General features: G+C 33.5%; 1 protein-coding gene across 1 annotated transcript in view; it reads left to right on the top strand.

Annotated features, from left to right (window-relative positions):
- The window catches only part of LOC124370943 (peptidylglycine alpha-hydroxylating monooxygenase-like), a 36935-nt gene extending 16577 nt beyond the window's left edge, over positions 1 to 20358 (top strand). Inside the window, 10 exon segments of the mRNA XM_046829250.1 lie at positions 1242 to 1317; positions 2840 to 2972; positions 4685 to 4733; positions 10238 to 10383; positions 11643 to 11728; positions 11730 to 11786; positions 18159 to 18208; positions 20130 to 20154; positions 20156 to 20182; positions 20184 to 20358. Of these exon segments, the coding sequence (XP_046685206.1) occupies positions 1242 to 1317; positions 2840 to 2972; positions 4685 to 4733; positions 10238 to 10383; positions 11643 to 11728; positions 11730 to 11786; positions 18159 to 18208; positions 20130 to 20154; positions 20156 to 20182; positions 20184 to 20294 (760 nt within the window). The 3' untranslated portion in view covers positions 20295 to 20358.
- Positions 20359 to 20657: the final 299 nt, after the last annotated feature.

The following is a 20657-nucleotide window of genomic DNA, read 5'->3' as shown; positions in this document are numbered from 1 at the left end:
TGAAAAGGATAACAAAGCTACAAACATTTTTCACCATTTTATGTTTCAACAAAAGGTTAGTTTAAGAATATATGGGAGTTACATATTTTTGTAACATATAACACTGACAATAACAGTCCACAATCCTGTTATCCTATTAAATAAATCATCCTTCGTGAATAACAAACTTTAACAAAGAAACAACAATTGAGTTTTTTTTATTAGTTTCTCACAATGTTGTTCTCTATTGTTATCACTTTTTCAGCCATTGTAGATTGAATTGTTTGAGTGTGACTCAGCGGATACAAATTCTCAGTGTTCTTACTCATACTTTTCTTTAGCCTTGCGTTAAAATTAAATACATTTTGGTTCAAATATATTGTACAACAGTATAAGACTTTTACTGATATTTTTATGTATACTTCTTGAAAATATCAGACGATTACACAACATCACAACACATGATTAGGGCTATTAAATGGATAATATTATAAGCTTAACTAAATGTGGATTGTTGTTAACACTCTCAGGTTCACGCTATGAGTCATAGTCAGGATTGTAGACACTTGTAAAGTAACACAGATGCTGGAAAATGGTATAATTACTAAGTTGCCTTGAAAACACAGTACTATAATCCACCAGCCATTATTATAACTATTTGTAGGCTCTGACGAGCTGAGTTGAGTTTGTCACCGTGCCACTGTGTGACGAAATATCTCGTCAAAAATTCACAAGGGTTAAAACAAGCAAATTTTAAGTGTTTGAAACAGTAATTTTTTGTCTTCATGGCCAAAATGTTTACCCTCAGTCACCACTTTTTTCTAAAACATGTTTTTGAAGCTTCATAAAAAAAATATTAAGGAAAAGGATCATTAAACATTTTTCTTGTAATGTTATGTGCTTGTTATATTCATTTAAATAGATGCTAGTTCTTCTTCCAGTAAAAATTCCAAGGACACCCCAGTGTAATAAATATTAAGAAAAAATTAAGTACAAAGAAAAGATCCTTGAGGAAGTCCATTCATATATTCCTGTAGTGACAACTATTTTTTTAGGGTAACAGAAAAACTATTAGTTTATAAAATAATATACATGTATATTGACAATAAGACTACAAAATCATTTATATTTGTTATGTATATTTTAAAAATGAAAATTGGCTAACACAACACAGTATAAAACATATTTAAATTCTAACCACAGATGTCACTGATCTGAGTTCTCATGCAGCTCTCTTAACGTGTAACATCTCATTGTGGCAGGAATTGTGGAGAAATGGCCTCTACTTCAGAGCAAGAATCATATGAGACCGCATCTGTCTGTGAATCTGGATCCACGGTACGTCTATCTTTATTTAAAAGTTCACTTTTTTACAAATTTTGTTTGAACATTGCAGCTGTCACAGGTTTAGGCTATTATGTTTATTTTTGGTAATGGCTCCAGAACTGAATCAATTAATAAAAGTAGATTATGTGCATTATATCTGACCAGTTCTAGTTTGTACCTGGTACAACTACCAGTTTCGGAGTTCAAACCCCATTATCGGGTAAAATATCTTGGTCTTTGTTAGAATACTGAAATGCAATACACAAACCCAAACTTTTTATAAATTCACAGTTTTATAATAAACAAGCAAAAAACCTTGACAACTTACAAGCTACATTTGCTACAGAAAGATGGTACTCAGTTTACTATAGTACACTCTAGGAACACCACTCCACCACTCTGCTATGGTTAGCAGTTCCACTTGTGATTTAATAAATAAATCATTCAGTATCAGTCAGTTCCCATCTCGTTTGAAACTTCCTAAGACTCCAAAACACAAGAAGGTTTTACAACTAAAACAGAAAACTATCTCCCTATCTCACTGATCCCCACCTTTTCATAAGTTGAAGAGAATATTTTAGTCTAAAAAATGCTAACTCACCTTGAGCACTATGATCTCATAGCAAAAAGTCAATATGGTTTTCTCAAAGAAAAATCTACCATAAGTGCCATATTACAAGCTTAGTTGAATATGTAATCGACCACCTTCAAGACAATCATTATTTACCAGCAGTCCTTTTAGATTACAGTAAGGCCTTCGACTGCTTAGGGCATTTGCTGATTCTAAGGTAACTATAAACACTGGGAGTTTAAGGAAAAGCTAGCTATCTTGAGGGACGCTAACATATTGTTAAACTGCAGAAAACTATAAATGGACAAACCCTTCCTATACAAAATTACACTGCACTTGGCCTGCATAAGGACATTGTTATATCAGCATACAAAACATTACTGCCTGCAAAATTACCTATCAATGAACCCATCAAAGACCACATTAATCAATTTTACCATAATACATTAACACATTCATAATATCCAAAACATATTATCAAAACCAATCAAAGCTATTAGGCATAATAATTTATAGAGATCTTCACTGGACTGATCATACAAACAGTATATCCAAAAAAACTTGAAAATAAAATATAAGCATTGAGAAAAATTAAGTGGATAGGAGGACTGGAAGCAGTGAAGACAACATACCATGCTGTTTTTGAATCCCATATTAAATATAGCATATCAGTGTGGGGAGGAACATCTCAGCATAATCTTAACAAGATATTAGTACTCCAAAAAAAGGTAATAAGAACACTTGCAGGTCTAGGGCCAATAGAGAGTTGTACTTCTGCAGTGACATACTTTTGGATGTCTCAAATTATATGTTTATACAGTGCATAAAAAAAAGATTGTTTTAGAACTTACTATGTTTGTTGTATAAAACATAATTTTCTCTTCAAATATTTTCTATGGATAGATGTAGAAAGTATCAAAGAGATTCAGTATTTTCCATATCTGATGTAGTCTGTATGTACAGATTCTGTATGCCTGGGCCAGAGATGCTCCTAAGCTTGAGTTACCGCAGGATGTGGGCTTCAAGGTCGGAGGGCATTCACCCATCCAATACCTTGTACTACAGGTGCACTATGCTACCATAGACAAGTTCAAAGGTAAGAATCAATGCCTCAGTTAATCAGTCTGTTCAATAAGTTTAAAAGGCAGTTAATAATATTATACATTTAATTAATTGCTCAGAACCTTTATGAACTTGGCATATAACTTATTAATAGCTTATATATAAAATTATTAAGTATAGCTTAAACTATTACTATATATACATATAATTTTATGAAGGTTTATAGAAGGTCATATGAGTGCATGTCTATTATCTATAGCTTTGCAAAATGTGTCCCGCAATCGAGTTTCCTGCCAAATGCAAAGTGTGTAGTTTAATTAGGTTTTTTACAGCAAAACAATATTCAATGGCAGGTATTCATAGGGAACTTTGTGCCATTTATGGGCCAAACTTTATGGACGAAGGGAGTGTACATGAATGGGTTCATTTGTTTAACAAAAAAACGCCCACAATGAAGAAAGAAGTGGCAGGCCATCAGTGGTGAGTGATGAACTTGTTGACAGGATCAACGAAACAGAGAAGATGGGCATTTCACAATCTTTGAGTTGATTATCATATCTTAATGGACATGAAAAATGGTCTCTCAGCGTTTCAAGTAACAGCAAAAACGGCAGAAATTTTTGATGAAGGCATAAATCTCACAATTTCAAAAATAATTGTAAAATGGTATATCACCTGCCACCTCTTTTTAAACTGGTTTAAAAAAGAAATGTATTTTACATCCAAACCAATGCATCTATACCATTATTTTTCTGATGTTAAACGAGTTTTCACTATTGAAGAAGGCATTAATTTTTCTAGTGTTAATGCTACACACTATTTCTATGTTATCACCAAATACAGGATGTTTCTTTCTTCTTAAAAGTTAGGTTATGTAGTGTTTACACATTATTAGCCAACAGTAAAAACAAATGGAAATATTTTTTTAAGTTTAGGTACAAGTGAAATAACAAAAAATTTAAAAAAATCTGTAATAGTAACCTAAAATTTTCCCTAATCTATTCAATGCTTTGGTTATTCATTGTCAGCTTATTACTGTAGATAGAAAAAATATACTTCTTATTCAGAGCACAATATAAGATAAATCTCTACTGGTTGCACAGTCTTTAACAGCAATGACTTATTAATGACTAGGAGATTGTTTGAAATCTCTACTGGTTGCATAGTTTTTAACAGCAAGGACTTATTAATGACTAGGAGAGTTGTTTGAAATCTCTACTGGTTGCACAGTTTTTTAACAGCAAGGACTTATTAATGACTAGGAGAGCTGTTTGTTGTGACACGTAATTGACGGAATGATCTTTATTCTCTCAGTAATATGCCTCAGTAACAACCAGATGTCAAAATAATCGACATACCAAACAATCCTCATAGTTTAAATTCTAAATAAAAATAATTCCAGGCTCAATATTTTAGCCAGTAAAACAGTTTTTTTCTCTATACTTCTTGTAAGAAACCAAAGTTTACAAGAAATTGAATCTTCTATTAACATAATCTGATAAAAACTATTGCCTTCCTCACTTTGTTATGTCATAACCAGTTGTTTAGTTATTTTACCTTGAAGTAAGAATAAACAATTAGTTAATCCTTTAATTATACTGTTGTGTGTGTAGCAAATGTAATCAAAGGTTAAACATAATTTATTCTCTACGGTAACAACAGGATGGATAAATGTGTTTTATTAAATTTTACATTTTATTTCAGTAAAAATCTGTTACAGAATTCATTGTATTATTATTGTTTCAGATGGCAGTACAGATGATTCTGGGGTATTTCTGTACTACACGGAACGGCCGTAAGTTATAGTACAAATATTTTTTAACTGGCTATTATGAATTCAAGGGGTTTCTTTATAAACTTCTGCCAGTTTTACGCATGGTTTATTATTAGCACACTAGTTTTATTATTTAAATAATTATTAAGTAATACATGTTGTATGTAACAGATAAGTTACATGCTTAAGTTACATGATAAGTTAAGCTAATGATTGGTTGATTAAACCTGAAATTCATCATCCTCCTCTGTCCCTTACTCTTGAGTGCTATATGCCCTCTACTTATGACAACAGCTACAGCGGCTACAACTTGGGGAAATGTGACCTCCCAGCTGCTTTTACAGCCCTACAGGAGGCAGATATGGGATTTATTCACCAGCCGATCTCAGTTGATGAAAAGTTCGACATTCTGGAAAGTTCCTTAGAGAAAATCGTCAAAAATGCAAAGTCCGTTGAAGAAATTTGGTATCTCACGCTTCCCTAGGTGGTTTTAATAATGACCTAAAAAAATGCATTATCGAAAAGAAAGCTGCGCATGCACGTTTCAAGAGAAGTTTCAATCTTGCCCATTATTATGAGTTCTCGAGGCTGAGAGATGCTTGTAGGTCGCTGTCTCGTGAATGCCACATTCGATATTTGTCCAATGTTCAATCAAACATATCTTCTAATCCACGAGCTTTCTGGGGACTAGTTAAAGCTCAAAGAAATACTCCTGATATGCCATCTAGTCTGCATTTAGATGATGAAGTGGCCAGTGACACAACAAGCATTTGTCAGCTGTTCTCCAGTTATTTCAACTCAGTCTACTCTCCCTCGTTACGAGTTTCACCTAGCTTTAGCTATCCCGTCTTCGATTCTCTTTGTGTCATAACAACCTCAACAGAAGAAGTTCTCAGCAAGCTTAAGAACCTGGACACTACAAAGGGAGCTGGAATTGACAATATACCGCCATCTATGCTTCATCACTGCCGATCTCTCTTAGCTGAACCCCTCACAGTGTTGTTCAATGAATCACTTAACAAAGGAATCTTCCCTAGCTCTTTAAAGTTGGGCTTCATCATTCCTTTACATAAAGCAAAAGATCCCAGCGACATACGGAACTACCGTCCAATCACTATTCTGCCGGCAATTGGCAAAGTTTTTGAAAGTATCGTGGTAGATAGACTGAATCCTTTTCTATCCAAAATAATCCATCCTTCCCAACATGGTTTTATGAAGGGCAAGTCTACTGTCTCCAACCTCCTGCTCTTTCAAGAATATGTTTTGTCTGCTTTTCGCAAGAACTACCAAGTTGATACAGCCTACATCGATATGGCAAAAGCCTTCGACAAGGTCGACCACACAATTCTTGTGTCTAAGTTGCTGGGTTACGGAGTGGCTGAACCTCTTTTGTCATGGATTTCTAGTTATCTTCAAAAACGTTCTCTGGTCGTGAGGATTGGTTCCGCCACTTCCACTCAGTTCTCACCTTCTTCAGGAGTTCCACAAGGTTCTTTGCTGGGACCTTGCCTCTTCAATGTCTTTGTCAATGACCTACTAGACAAATTAACTGTAAAGGCCTTACAATTTGCTGACGACCTGAAGATTTTCATCGCTGTGTCTACACCAGAAGACTCTCAAGAAATTCAAAATAGCCTTTCCGGAATTGAGGATTGGTGTGTCAGGAATAACATGTCTGTAAATCCCAGTAAGTGCTCTTGTATAACTTATCACCGCATCAAATATCCAGTCATATACGTATACTCCATTTTTGGTACATCCATTCCACGGTCCCAGTGTATAAAAGACCTAGGCGTTATATTTGCCAGCGACATGGGATTTTCTGGACATATAGACCACATCAGTAGCAAAGCAAACAAGATGCTTGGTTTCATAGCAAGATTCTCCAGAGGCATCGACAACCCTTCTGCTCTGTCGCTCTCTGTATTGTTCCCTTGTGAGACAGCTTGTGGAATATGCAAGTCCCGTGTGGTCGCCTTACACTGTTGGCAATAGGACAAGACTGGAGGCTCTACAAAGGCGTTTTCTTCGCTTGATTGGTGTCCGGCTGGGCTTTGCCTATCTTGATGTGCCTGTGGAGGAACTGTCCGGCAATCTGAACTTGTCACCTCTTGCCCTGCGACGTGACGTGGCTGATGTTGTCCTTCTCTGGAAGATAGTAAATGGTCGCATGAACTCTCCAGATCTCCTAGCTGAAATCGACCTCAGAGTTCCGGCAAACACAAGATCTCGAGATCTGCTGGGTCGAAGATACCACTCAACTAACTTCGACTTCAACAGTCCTTTCGCAAGGTTTATTCGCCTGGGAAATCAGGTTGCGTCTGGGTGTGACCTGTTCTTCGATGGACTTCACCAGGTTCGCCGGCAGGCCTTCTCTCTTCTTTCTGTGAGGGACTAGTGATTAAGACCTACAGTAGTTAGCTTTAATCTGTGTTAAGTGCATGTTCATTGTATTATATGTTGTATTTATTTAATTTCACTGTTATTTGTTAAATGTTATATATTATATTTTAATTTATTAGCACAATTTATCTATGTTCGCTCCATACTTGAATAATTATTGTTGTTTGTTAATCTATTTTTATTTTTTGTTATGTTTTGGATATTTATAACTGTTACATCTTTGAATACTAATTATTTATTATCAAATTTTGTATGATACCTATTTTATTACTTTATGTAGATTTTTCATCTGTTCGTATTAATTTTATTTTCCGCTGTATCTACTATCTATGTTTGTATTTGTAAATTGGCTGCTGCCGTTGGAAAATAAATAAATAAATAAAAATAAATAAATAAATAAATAAGTGTACAAAGTGAGGTTATAACATAACCAAACTGTCATTGCTTTAGCAGTGTAATGAATACAATAGGACTGAGAATGAGATAGCGAAATTCCTTTGTTCTCCATATTATTCTATTTAAGGAGGCAACACAAGTTAAGGTAAAAACTGATTACCAAAACATCTAACAGGAACTTAAATAACAAATAGCTTCTTTTACCAAGTCAAGCAATGTGCTGCTGTGTTTGTCTAGCCTAACTTGTACTATTCATGTAGTCTGTTATTTGTGTATTGTGTCAAAATTAATGTAAACTGTTGTTTAACTGTTTTACGATTAAGAATGCTTACATCAAGCAATAATACTAAAAATGGGTCAGAAAACTAAAAACTCAAAAATAACCTGCATGATGAAATATTCTGACAATTAAATATAGCTAAGTTATTAATTTATTCTTTCTTTTTTGTTTGTACAATCAAACACTCTTTTAGGTTGTAAATATTGATTTACTGTTTCATATTATACTGTCAATTGGTAGCAGAATAAATAATCTAAACTACATTAAACATATAACTAAACCATAATTAAACATAACATTAGTGTTATAATAAAAAACTACTAAAAACGTTAATGCTCCAATATTAAGTAACAATAATAAATCATTAAAGTGAAAATTAACAAACTCTAGCCTAAATGTTTTATAATATTTTTCATTTCTTGAACGCTAATAGCAGAGTCATTATTTATATTAATCAATTCAATCAAAATAAACCAAGTACAGTAACAATGGCATAAACAAACAACGTTTAAATTAACTGTCTACTACTTGGTGTTTTTCAGGAACTCTTCCAGAGTGTATACTGGTCTTTTCACTAGAAAATCTTGAAGTTATTTCTTGAGTTTCCCTAATAGGTTTCTGATGTTGTCTGGTACCATGTCAACTTTTTATCATCAGTTTTGTTAACGATGGTCTCGACTAGCCTGATGATAGCAGTGTTTGTTGATCTCAGTTTCCAAATCCCATGCTGGCAGTCAGAAATCAAGTTATGTTGTTTAAGATAACCATTAGTCTGTAATTTCCATGTTCTGATGGTGGTCCTTTTTGGAGTTTGGGGTATATATTCTAGGGATTTTCAGTGCAGAGGGAAAATAACCCCGTGCAAACGATTTAGTTATAATTGTAGTGTCAGATTAATTATAATTCTTCAGCACAATTTTGGTTGAATACTCATCATCACTACTAAATCATTTATATTTTAGGCTGCAGATTACAAATTTGACCTGTTTCTGAGTTGTGGGAGTCATTTATAATGGTTGTGTGAGAAGATTTGTAGTAGATTCATGCCCTTCTACTAGTCTGTTCTCCCTCTGCTGTTGAGATTTCTGCAGAGTAATTTCAGCTATATGTGTTGAGAAGCCTATATAATTGAGCTGTGTGGTTGATGATCCAGATTGTATTCTAGTTGCGGTAATGTCTGGGTCTGGAATAATAGATACTTTACAAAGATTTGGCAAATTTTAGTCTTTTATAAATATATAAGATTAGTATTCAAGTTTACCAAAATACAATATTTTTAACTTTAGAGTTATATTATTAAATAGAAAATAAATATTTATTAAGTTTTCAATTAATAACTTGGTAATAATTAAGCTCAATGCTTTTTTTTGTTTGTTAAGTTTTGTTTAAATATGACTATTGTAAAATGGTGTATAAAAAATATTACAGGAATAAAAAAAAACCCTTAAAAAATTTGTGAATGTAAATTATTGCACATTTTTATTTATGTTTCATTTAGTTATTATGAACTTACATAAAGTATTTCAGGCCAGTAGCTATATTAATTGTTATTATAATGATGTGTTTACTATGATATAGGTATGATTTTCTAATAGTTAACATTTGACGTTGCTGTTGCCTAGTTTGACTGCAAGGCCTACTTTCATCTAAAACTGTTATCTTTAAATTTTTTGTTTGTAATGCTAATAGCAGAGTTATCATTGTGACGGGTGCAGTAACCCATGACCTTATACTCTAGTATCTTATGGGTATTCACACAACATTCGGCTTTGAACTGATAACATCTATTTGAAAGAATTTATGTCTCTGTGATCAATTTTTTAATCTAATAAATATTTTTAGTTTTCATTTAATATTTCACATGATTGTTTATTTCCTTTAGATTTCCTTTTTATTATTTCATAAAGTAAAATAATGTTATAACATATTTGTATATAACAACATTGCTATGGTGGAAAGGGTTAATTCAATATGAATGTTGAATTTCACCTTCCTCATAGTGCAGCATTTGGAATCTGGAGTCATACCCATCTGAAGAGATCCAAAACATATCGACAACAAAAAAGCTCAAAACGAGCAATTTACATAGTTTGTAAATCAGAAACACCTAGATTACAAGGTATAAAAATATAGTGTTATCCAAGTGAATTCACATTCTCATTGTCTCATCTTGTTTATATCTCAATTGTGCACCTGACACTTAGTATATAATCTGATCTTAGTTTACTTGAAGCAAAATTTTCAATTTGTGTGAAACAGGTTTTTTTATTTAATAATTCAAATATACACCTTCGTTATCTGTTATTAAAATATGATGATCACAAGACCTAGTAACTTTTATGTGTAACATGTACCACACATACACTGTATACCTGTACAATAACGTGGTTACTCATATCATGTATAAGTTACGTATGTATCACGTGTTGTATTGTAATGTTGACAGACAGTCCAAACTGGCTGGAGTGTACTTGTTGGGCACAGCAGGCATGATCCCACCTATGACCACAGAACACATGGAGACTGCCTGTGCCATCTCGGAAAACAAAACCATACACCCCTTCGCTTTCCGAACACACACTCATTCCCTCGGTAAGTAGATCAAATTTCTTTCTGTGAATATTTTATAAAAATTTTAAAATATGAATTATTTTGGGGGTAAATTGAGGCCTGAGTTTAACTGGAAATGCAATAAAGTGAGAGGTAGCATGTATAGGAAGGGTGTTTACATCTCACTGCTTTCTACCGGAGAAAAAATACAGCTGCAAAGATATATAAAACTTGCATAATTATGTGTGCAACCTTACATTGTGCAAAGGTACTGTAATATTTCTTTCAATTTCATTTATTGCTCATTATATTCTATCGTATAGCTAGCTACCTATTCAAATATTCGCAAGAGCACTCCTGTAAGCTAGTCTTACACACACATATGGTAGCACTATATTAGAAGATAGTGTTACAAGAGATTTGGATTAATGATGGCTGCTGTTGAAGGATCAATTGTGACTGTTTCTGTAATTAATGAAAAAGTTGCATGTGGTAATTGTTGTAATAAATTTCAAAAATAACACCCGAAATTATCACTGATACAGTGAGTATCAGTTAATCACGCATACAACAAGTAATCTCTGTTGGAGTATTTTAGCAAATACTCTTTTTCTTTTTGCATTATCTATAAGTCATATAAGATATTAATAGGTTTATTGAGCAAATTTTGGCCTGATTAAATAAGTTTCATTACACTTAAAGTAAGAAGTACATTAATGTAAGTGATTTTTAAGATCCTAAGATGGTGTGATGTCAGTAAGAAAGCTTACAATATAAGCTAATGTTCTCTGTTCATGTCAATAAGAAAAACTCTCAATAAGCTGATTCTAAATTCATGACAGTAAGGAAGCTCATAATAAGCTGATGTTCTCTATTCATGTCAGTAAGAAAGCTCACAATAAGCTGATTCTAAATTCATGACAGTAAGAAAAGCTCACAATAAGATGATGTTCTGAGTTCATGTCAGTAAAAAAGCTCACAATAAGATGATGTTCTCTGTTCATGTCAGTAAGAAAGCTCACAATAAGATGATGTTTCTCTGTTCATGTCAGTAAGAAAGCTCACAATAAGATGATGTTCTCTGTTCATGTCAGTAAGAAAGCTCACAATAAGATGATGTTCTGAGTTCATGTCAGTAAAAAAGCTCACAATAAGATGATGTTCTCTGCTCATGTCAGTAAGAAAGCTCACAATAAGATGATGTTTCTCTGTTCATGTCAGTAAGAAAGCTCACAATAAGATGATGTTCTCTGTTCATGTCAGTAAGAAAGCTCACAATAAGCTGTGTTCTCTGTTCTTAGGTAAGGTCGTCTCAGGGTACCTGGTGACAACTGACAGCCGTGGCAGACATCACTGGACACTGATCGGCAAGAAGGACCCTCTGTTTACCCCAGATGTTCTACCCGGTAGCCAACCAGGTGTCTATCTCAGAGGGTGACATCCTTGTAAGTGTTGATCTGCATTATATGAGTTATGAGAATCGCAAGCATTGCTTTAATATCAGTTGTGAAGTGCAAGGCTAAATATTCATTTCATACCCGTGTTTGTTGCCTTAAATTTGAGATTTTTTAACCCTCTAATACTGGTAATTTTCCATAAAACGATAGGTATGGTGTAAATGGATTGTAACTCTTAGTTGTATAAACAGTTTATGAACGATAACATTGGTAAAGAAATTTGTCAAGAGGAATGTGCAGGTTATTGTTTAATTTATGATGTAAAAATTGTGTACATTCACATAGAAATTATATTTGTGCACCATCAATGACTTCACCTTCTCACCACGGTTCACGGAAACAAGACAGGAGTCGTAGATTTTAGTTCTCTTGGTCTTTGGTCTAGATGAGAAACAAAGTCTCTCAAAACAAAGCCTTTCTTGTTTCCCACTGCTTGTTACTAATTTGGAGGTGATATGCATCTATGTTCGGTACACTGAGTTTTTGATCTTTTGATCGTGAGGCAGATTCAGAATCTGATCTCTGTTCCACAATCAACTGAGTTTTTGATTATGTGTATATTTTATATCCATTGTTATATAAAAGACAATTTCAATTACTTTGATGGAATTGTCTGGGATAACGCTTTCAAAAATATACACAGTTGACAGATACATCAACAATTTTGTAACTTTCAAGAAATGTTTTCTACTTTGTACTCAAACATTTGGTTCAGTACAAGTAGTTACATTATTTGAAAAATATATTAGTGGGCATAAGTTTCCTCAAGCGAAAGATAAAATTGAAGCCTTAGAAAAATGGTAGCAGCTGTGAATATGTGGAGTTCCCGTACTCTGTTTGCCTCACTACCAAGTCCTGCAAAATCATTTCAAAGTACAAGTTCAAAAGTTGTAAAGAATATGTTCCAGTATGAAAGACAAATTGTTTGTCCCTGTTAAAATATGTATGAACTGCTGATTATATACAATGTATCACAGACACATTTAACTCTAGAAAATTAGTTTCAGCCTTTTCAAACATTTAACTCTAGCATTGTTACTGTACAGTTGGTTATTCATTAACTATAGACCATTTATGATTTGCAATCAGTGCATGAACTGTCATGCTTTCATTATTCGTTTGTTGTAGAATTTTATTAGCTACCATTGAAAATGTTTACTGACTAAATTATTGCACACTGCATTGTAAAAAAAAGGTTTTTGAATGATTCAATCCGTTGCAAGTTGATTTGTTTGGTCACACGTGTTCCAGTAACAATAATATATCAGTAACGCTACATAGAGAATTAATTCAGCTGTCTCTTCAACTTCTGCATAGAACTGCAAATCTACAGAATATTTACAAACGTGTTTGAGAAAACTGAAGAAGGATCATTGTTAAAAACATTCACTAGATAGTAATGACACGCTCACACTGTCTACAAAACATAATTAAAACTAATAGGGAATAAATTTGATATAAATTGTTTTTTGCAACCTGAACTCATCACCGAGATGCTAACCCGGCTAATGTGTTGAATTAGTTAATCAGTGATCAACAATGGGTTAACCCTCCAACTAGTAACTGCCATATATATATTCAGGGCCGGATCTATCATTTCTTCTAGGGGGGGCAAGCTTGACTTTTGGCGCCCCCCCCCCCCCCCCGATACTAAACTATTTACCATAAGTTTTACTACTATATGCTTTGTATATGGGGTTGAAATAAAATAAAACTTAGGTTGAAGAAAGTGTTATTTTAATGAAATAGAAATGTCTATTTTACAATTTTACATGAATCCAAAACAATACAATTGTTTTAGAAAAAAACAATACTAACAATTATAGAATCTTTATCTTCCGAGCCTTCTTTGCTGCAAATGTGTTAATTATCTGATCAAAATAAATCAAAGAAGCCCTTTCATGTTCAATTGATACAATGCTTAAACTAGTTAGTCTTTGCTGTTTCATAGAATTTCTTAAATAGGTTTTTATAAGCTTCAATTTGCTGAAACTTCTCTCTCCAGATGCTACAGAGACTGGAAGCGTTAGAAAGATTTTAAGAGCTACATATATGTTTGGATAACCCTCTTTCAACTTGCTCTTATGCAATATTTTGAGCAAAGATGCTGCTGTTGCGTCTTCCAATCCATCTTCCATATTTAAGGCATGAAATTTAAAACTCTCTATTTCATTCACAAGCTCTTCTTCATTTAAGTCACTGGCATATGTTGTAGCTAATTCTTTTGCTTTACTTTTCAAAGTTTTAACATCCATTTTTTTTATTTGATCCCCACACAAAAAATTAAACTTATCAGCAATGATTTTTAACGCATCATATCTGTTAGTTAGCTCACTAATAATTCTATCACATATTTGAAAAAGTGATCTTTTGAAAAGCTTTTCTTCTTCTTCAGTAAAATTTGGCCCATCATCTTCATGTGTGTCTCCTGTCATTTTCTTTTTCTTTCTCTTTCTTGTTTCCTTGTACTCTGCTGTTATGTCCATATTATTAGCTAAAAATGTTGCCTCATCAATTGCCTCTGAAACAGTTAAATCCCTAGTTGAAGATAATACATTTAGAAGACCTTGTATGTTTCTTGCAGCATTGTCTACTGTTGTGTCCTCTCTTTGTAGAAACTTGCTAACTCTATCAATTTTCTTGAGGACTGAATACCAAAAAGCATGTCATAATAACATATTCAAACCTTTTCATGTTTTTAAGTAGCGATTTAGCTTCAGCTCTTGTTTCAGGAGATGAGAACTCATGGGTAGTTAAGTCTTCAAGAGAAGAGAGCACTTTGTCCATATGTTTATAAATAACCTCCACAGAATCAATCCTTGCTGACCATCTTGTTTTACTTTCTGATTTTAACGAAAGGGGAACATGTTGTTTTAAAACTTCCCACCTTGATGTAGAGCCATGAAAGAAGTTGTAGAGGCTGTTTATAATACCAAAATACGATTGTGCTTCAACACAGGCCTCTGCTGAATGAACCCCAACTAAATTTAAGGAATGGGCTGAGCATGGGACAAAGTAGGCCAGTTTGTTCTCTTGCACAATCCTTGACTGGACACCCTTGTATTTCCCAGCCATGTTTGCTCCGTTGTCATACGACTGGCCCCTGCAAAACATCAAGTCTAGACCATCTTCTTTGAGCTTTTTAGCAATGCTTTCAAAAAGCCCCTCGCATGTTTTTTCACTCACAGTAAAAAAATCTAAAAAGCTTTCACATACCTCTGGCCCTTCGTCAGTATATTTAATGTAACGAATGACTTCAGTCATTTGTTCATTTTTACTTACATCAGGGGTACAGTCGAAAATCAATGAAAAATATTTATCTTTTTTTATGTCCTGAATTATGTCTTCTCTAATTGCATTTGCTGAAACTCATCTTGTTACTGTGTGAGAAAAATAGCTGAGCTGCCCTTTCTTATGGCGACCAATATGCTCACGCAAGGTCTCATTATAGTGGGAAATTAAATCTATAGTGTTGAGAAATTTTCCACTATTTGGATCTGCAAAGTTACAAGTTTCGTTTGTCCCTCTGAATGCACTACCCTGTTTTGCCCAAAAAATAAGACAGCATCTAATATACAGCGTAGTACTTCTCTCCAGTGGGATTCCTCCTTTTTTATCTGATCCTGCAAACTCCTTGTCGATCCCTCTCCTTTACCAAGTGATGTTTCTAATGCTTTCCATTGAAACAAAGGTTTTCTTATGGTACTGGGAGTTTTCATGTTCTGGCAATTTGTCACTGAGTTTTTTCCAATTTGTGAATCCCTCCTTTCTTGCTAAAAACGAAATTGTTGATTCATGTTCTGTGTTCAAATGACGAAAAAGCCTGCATGGAACACAGTACAAAGCATTCATTGTCTCGCTGTAAGCCAAATAAGATCTTTTGACCTTTGAACCATTTTTCAAAATTTTGTAAAACCAATCTTTTGTAAGGTTTCGGCCCTCCCTACCGCTTTTACTCAAATCAGGATTATGATCATCGTTTTCCACATCTCCTTTGTATGATGTAACATATTTGTTTGTCACTAAGCTGAGTTGGCCAAGTTCCAGGGTCATTAAAATTAAAATTGTACTCACATTCACTCTCCTGTTCTTCATGGTTAGGCCCTTTTGAGTCTGAAACTGAAAAAACGGCTTCTTGAAATGACGTAGAAGAGGCCCAAAAATCAGTAGCATGCGAAGTATGTGGTTTTTCACAAATAAAGTCATTGTTGTCTTCTTCCTCTGCACAAACGTCCATGAGATCTTCTCCTCCAGCGTTTTCTTCTCCCACCGCATCCTCTTGAACAGACAGTTTATTTCTCGTTGCTTCAAGTTCGGCTTCGTCTGTAAGCAACAGACATAAATGCACACATGACCAAACATTTTAATTTTTTAAGTAGGTTACATGTACAACATAAACAAATTATTACATTGTGTAACGTTTTATAAATCATGTAGGCCTAACTAAAAACGTTACAAAAATATAATGTTGTTAAATAGTGCCAATAATGCTAAAAAACATGCTATCTTAATTGGGATACTATTACAGTACTAGCCTACAGCCTATTCGATATATTAATTGTTTTAGTAGTAAGGGCCAAGGGGATATTATTACAATCAATGTATTGTTAACATTTTAGTACGTATGTTACCGTATTAAAACTATCGTTAATAATAGCATAGAAAGTAAGTGAAAGAAGCATTTTATGTATATGTTTTTTAATGTATTTAGTTCTGAATATTTAAATGTGTTTATGCTACGCAAGGTGTGGTGGGCGTCGGCCGACGAATGTGAACGGGAGAGGATTTTCATTCAGGCAACGAATCTATAAAATATCTATAAACTAAAACTATATTTACAATTAATGATCTATAACCACTATTTTTAACATTAAAACTGAAGTTTGTTGTTATTATGCCGCTATAGCCTATAACTGTTTTGTACTCAAAATGAATCTTAACAAATTAAAAATACAACAAAAATTAGTTAACTTGGTCCTTGATATTTTGCAACCATGATGACATTAAAGTTGACGATTTCGCGGCCTCTTGTTGTCTTGCTTTAGCTTTCTTTTTGTGGAAACACCCTGGATGGTTTTTTCGACATGTTGATCTATGTTAGTCACAGGTAGAATATTCATACAACTGCGACATGAAATCTAACCTAAAACTCATCAAAAGTTCACGCTCACGTCAAGCGGGAACACTCACGAGTCACTAGTCAGGGGCGGGAGCGGGAGACTTGCGCTTGCGCTTTCTAGTCCTAGTCAAGCCGTAGACAATGTTGCCAACCCACAGCCTTAATTATGAAAATACCCTGCCGCTTTAAAGATATTTCTTACTAGGCCTATGTTCTTTTGGTTTGCACAAATATAGTTTACTGAAGTAAGAAATTGTATGTACGTAGACTATATTGTGCTATTGACACTTGACAGTAGAAATGGTAAATGTTTTTTTTATGGTGGCCTCATCCCATCATTTGGCGCCCGGCGCGGCACCCCCCCTAACTCGGCACCCGGGTCACATGCCCCCCCTGCTCCTCCCTGGATCCGGGCCCTGTATATATTGCAGTAAGCAGTCGCTTCCGAAATCGGTTATTGTATATAATGTAATAAGCAACAATAATAAGCGAGTATTATTATTCCTTTAGTTTTCCAGGAAACTGATAATAAGTCATATATGGTTGAATTTCAGTGTTGTGAAGCAATTGTACAGAAATTGCAAAAATACAATGTTAGTAGATTTAAAACTAAAGTTAAAAAATTGCTAAAAAAAGTAAAACATTTTTAAGTAAAGCCACTAAAACTATTTACATTTGGGTAGCGATAAAATCGTGCTTCTTTTGTGTATTTTGGAGTTTTATAAATCTTTCATATGTATATATGATAAGATAGTGCAAAGTTATATAATATTTAAAAAATTCATATCAAGCGCATTCAAACATCAAACTTTTTTTTGAGAATAAGAAAATATTAATGAGTATAATTTTATCATTATTATTTTCGAATATTCTGAAAACAATTATGTATAATAAGTTGTATATTTGAAGAGTTTTGAGAGGTATACAACAGTTCAATGTAATTCTTACAAACTGCTAAAAAAAGGGTGCCAGTACAGGAGCAGACACCACCAGTTTTAGGGTTAACAGCCTGTTTGTCTAACAACAAAGCAGAAATTTTGAGTTATTATTAACATTAATTTACAGTAAAAAAGTATAGACCTCATGAATAATACCAGTTACAACAGTACTGTTTCCTTCTTTATCCAAACTGATTCCAGACATTTATATACCTAGGCATAAAAGTAAATACATATTTAAATTGTAATATACATTGATCATGATAAAATCAAAAAGATAATTGTGTATTTTTTTAATTTCAGGCTGCTAGATGTACAATGGTCAGTGAACGAAGAACAGTCACCTACATTGGGTAATTATTGCATTTTTAACTCTAATTTTTGAATTTTTTGTAAACTTGATTATAATATAATATTTTTTGTTACTTAGTTTTACTGAAAATTTACTGCAAAACAATTCTAAACATAGCGTAAGCTATACCTCGTGCATATATTAGTCCTCATGTTAAGGCCATGTTTCAAGTGAACGTTTACATAAAAAAGTGGTAAAATTTTAATATTTTTATTGTGGTTGTAGGTTTAACTACTTCAGTGAATAATTCTTATTTTTAGTAATCTCACATCATAATAAAAAATACGCAACTTTATAATGTTTTATTTCATTAGGATATTAGATTGTTAATGCAAATATAGTTGAACATATAAGAGTCACAATAATCATGTGATGTGATGGGTAAGTGATAATCATTTTGTATATATTTGTTGTGTTCTCCAAATGCTCTGGAAAGGTTTCGTGCTCATGAAAAACACTCATGCCTCATAAAGAAGGTACAAATAAAAGTTGCGTCCAAATAAAATTGATGCAGTATGATATGATGAAGAGTTTGGAAATGAAAATGAAAACTGCAATGCAATATAATATATATTTGTACAATAGTAAAATGTCTTGTCATGGCTGCCTATATATAAATATATATAATTGTTTTTTTTTTTAACTTCTAGCAACTTGGAACAGACGATTGCTCTGAAGTCAAATGGCCGGAGGCATTTGGGTTATAAAATAAAATGGATGTCCAAAATCGGATATTCAGAAATTTGCCCCAGATGCTTATTAGTTGACTGCCCGCCAACATTGGGTACTCTCTTAATAATGCGCAAGACAAAATCACAAGCAAAAAAAAAAATGTGATGTATATGTCTCAGTAATGATTTTTTCTGGGCTGTGAAAAGAGAAGCATCCTCTTGATTAAAATAACCAAAAGTAGATAAAATATTAAAAATTATCGTAGCAAAAGTCTCTTCGGAATGCCAAAAACTTGGCTTGAAATAATTGATTATTTAATTTCTTGTGTTAATTTTACAAGTATTATTCTATTTACAAATCCTTAATTTTTACATCAAAATATTGCATACAGGATTTTGGTTTAAAAATAATGATTTTCCATTCCTCTTTATTATTACAAATTATCAATAACTTTTAAAAATAAAAGTCAAAAATCGTATATAAACTTATAATGTAACAGTAAATGGTCTTAATAAATGCATAAAATGTGTTTTTAGCCAACACATTCTTTACCCCTCCCCCAACCGTTTTGTTTTCTGTTTAACCAAATCCTTTCCGTGTTGAGCCCCATAAATAATTTTTGAGAAGTCGGCACCCTTGCACACAGATTACTGGTATGTTAAATGAGTCCACTCAGGAAATGAGACATGTTAAAGAACGTTTTTGTTTCTGTTTTTTTTTTTTTTTTTTTTTTTATGTAAATGCTGAAAATAATGCACCTAATATGGAAACATAAAATCAACAGGGCTGTCCATTTTTGTTAATTCGTGAGAAAAATATACCTTCTGTTGATACTTTAGTTATGGTATATATGTGAAATGTAATTTCCAGTAGATTTATCATAGAAGATCCTAGTAAAACAATAGGCAGACAAATGCTGCTGTTTTAGTTAGTGAAGTTTTCAATATACAGATTTTTTAAATCTAGAAGGGGCGTAGCCAGTATTCATATTATTAATGACAACATTTCCGCTAACCCCAATGAAATATTTAAGATTTACGTCATCATTTTCTCAGGAAGAATACTAAATCAAAGTTTAAGATGTTGATTTAAAATTTATTTGTTGAATAATATCAATACTACTACTTATATTTGCACCTGTTGATTATTCAAAATTGAATGCTCTTTGATTTTCATCTCCTTATTATACTGTACAATAAACAGTTTTATAATTACAATGTGGTCACACATGTGTTTTCTGGTTGTTGCAGTCAGACCAACAAAGACGAGATGTGTAAACTTTTACCTGATGTACTACGTGGACGGAGGGTGAACCATTGGAGCAGAAATACTGTTTCTCACGAGGACCGCCTCTCTTCTACTGGCAGAGTTTACTTAACAGCATTCCCGACAAGGACGCGTCTACACTCGACTAGACCGGTAGAAATTATTATTTAGTAACCGTAAAAGATGAACTCTTCGAATGCAAAAGGGATAACATATCTGTTTCAAGAAAGCAAGTGGGACCCTCTCTAGTTCAGAATTAGCCAATTTTTTTTCAGTCTGAATTCGGAGAGACGCATCTCGTGTGTACGCGCACCACCACTGCTGGCTTTAACTGTAAACACATTAACTTGTGTAATTTTACCTTTGTATTACAGTGTGGGGATTTCTTACTTAAAATATTTTAACATCTGTAAAAGAATGTGTGATAATTTCCAAATTAATATGCATGGAGCAAATGTCACTTAACCTTGATCGAATTGTGACACGTGAAAACATCGGACAGAGTTGAGATG

This window comes from Homalodisca vitripennis, unplaced genomic scaffold, assembly GCF_021130785.1.
Source record: "Homalodisca vitripennis isolate AUS2020 unplaced genomic scaffold, UT_GWSS_2.1 ScUCBcl_689;HRSCAF=3240, whole genome shotgun sequence".
In the NCBI taxonomy this organism is placed as follows: Eukaryota; Metazoa; Arthropoda; class Insecta; order Hemiptera; family Cicadellidae; genus Homalodisca; species Homalodisca vitripennis.
The sequence above is the reverse complement of the archived record's forward strand: the minus strand, read 5'-3'. Positions and strand labels throughout refer to the sequence as shown.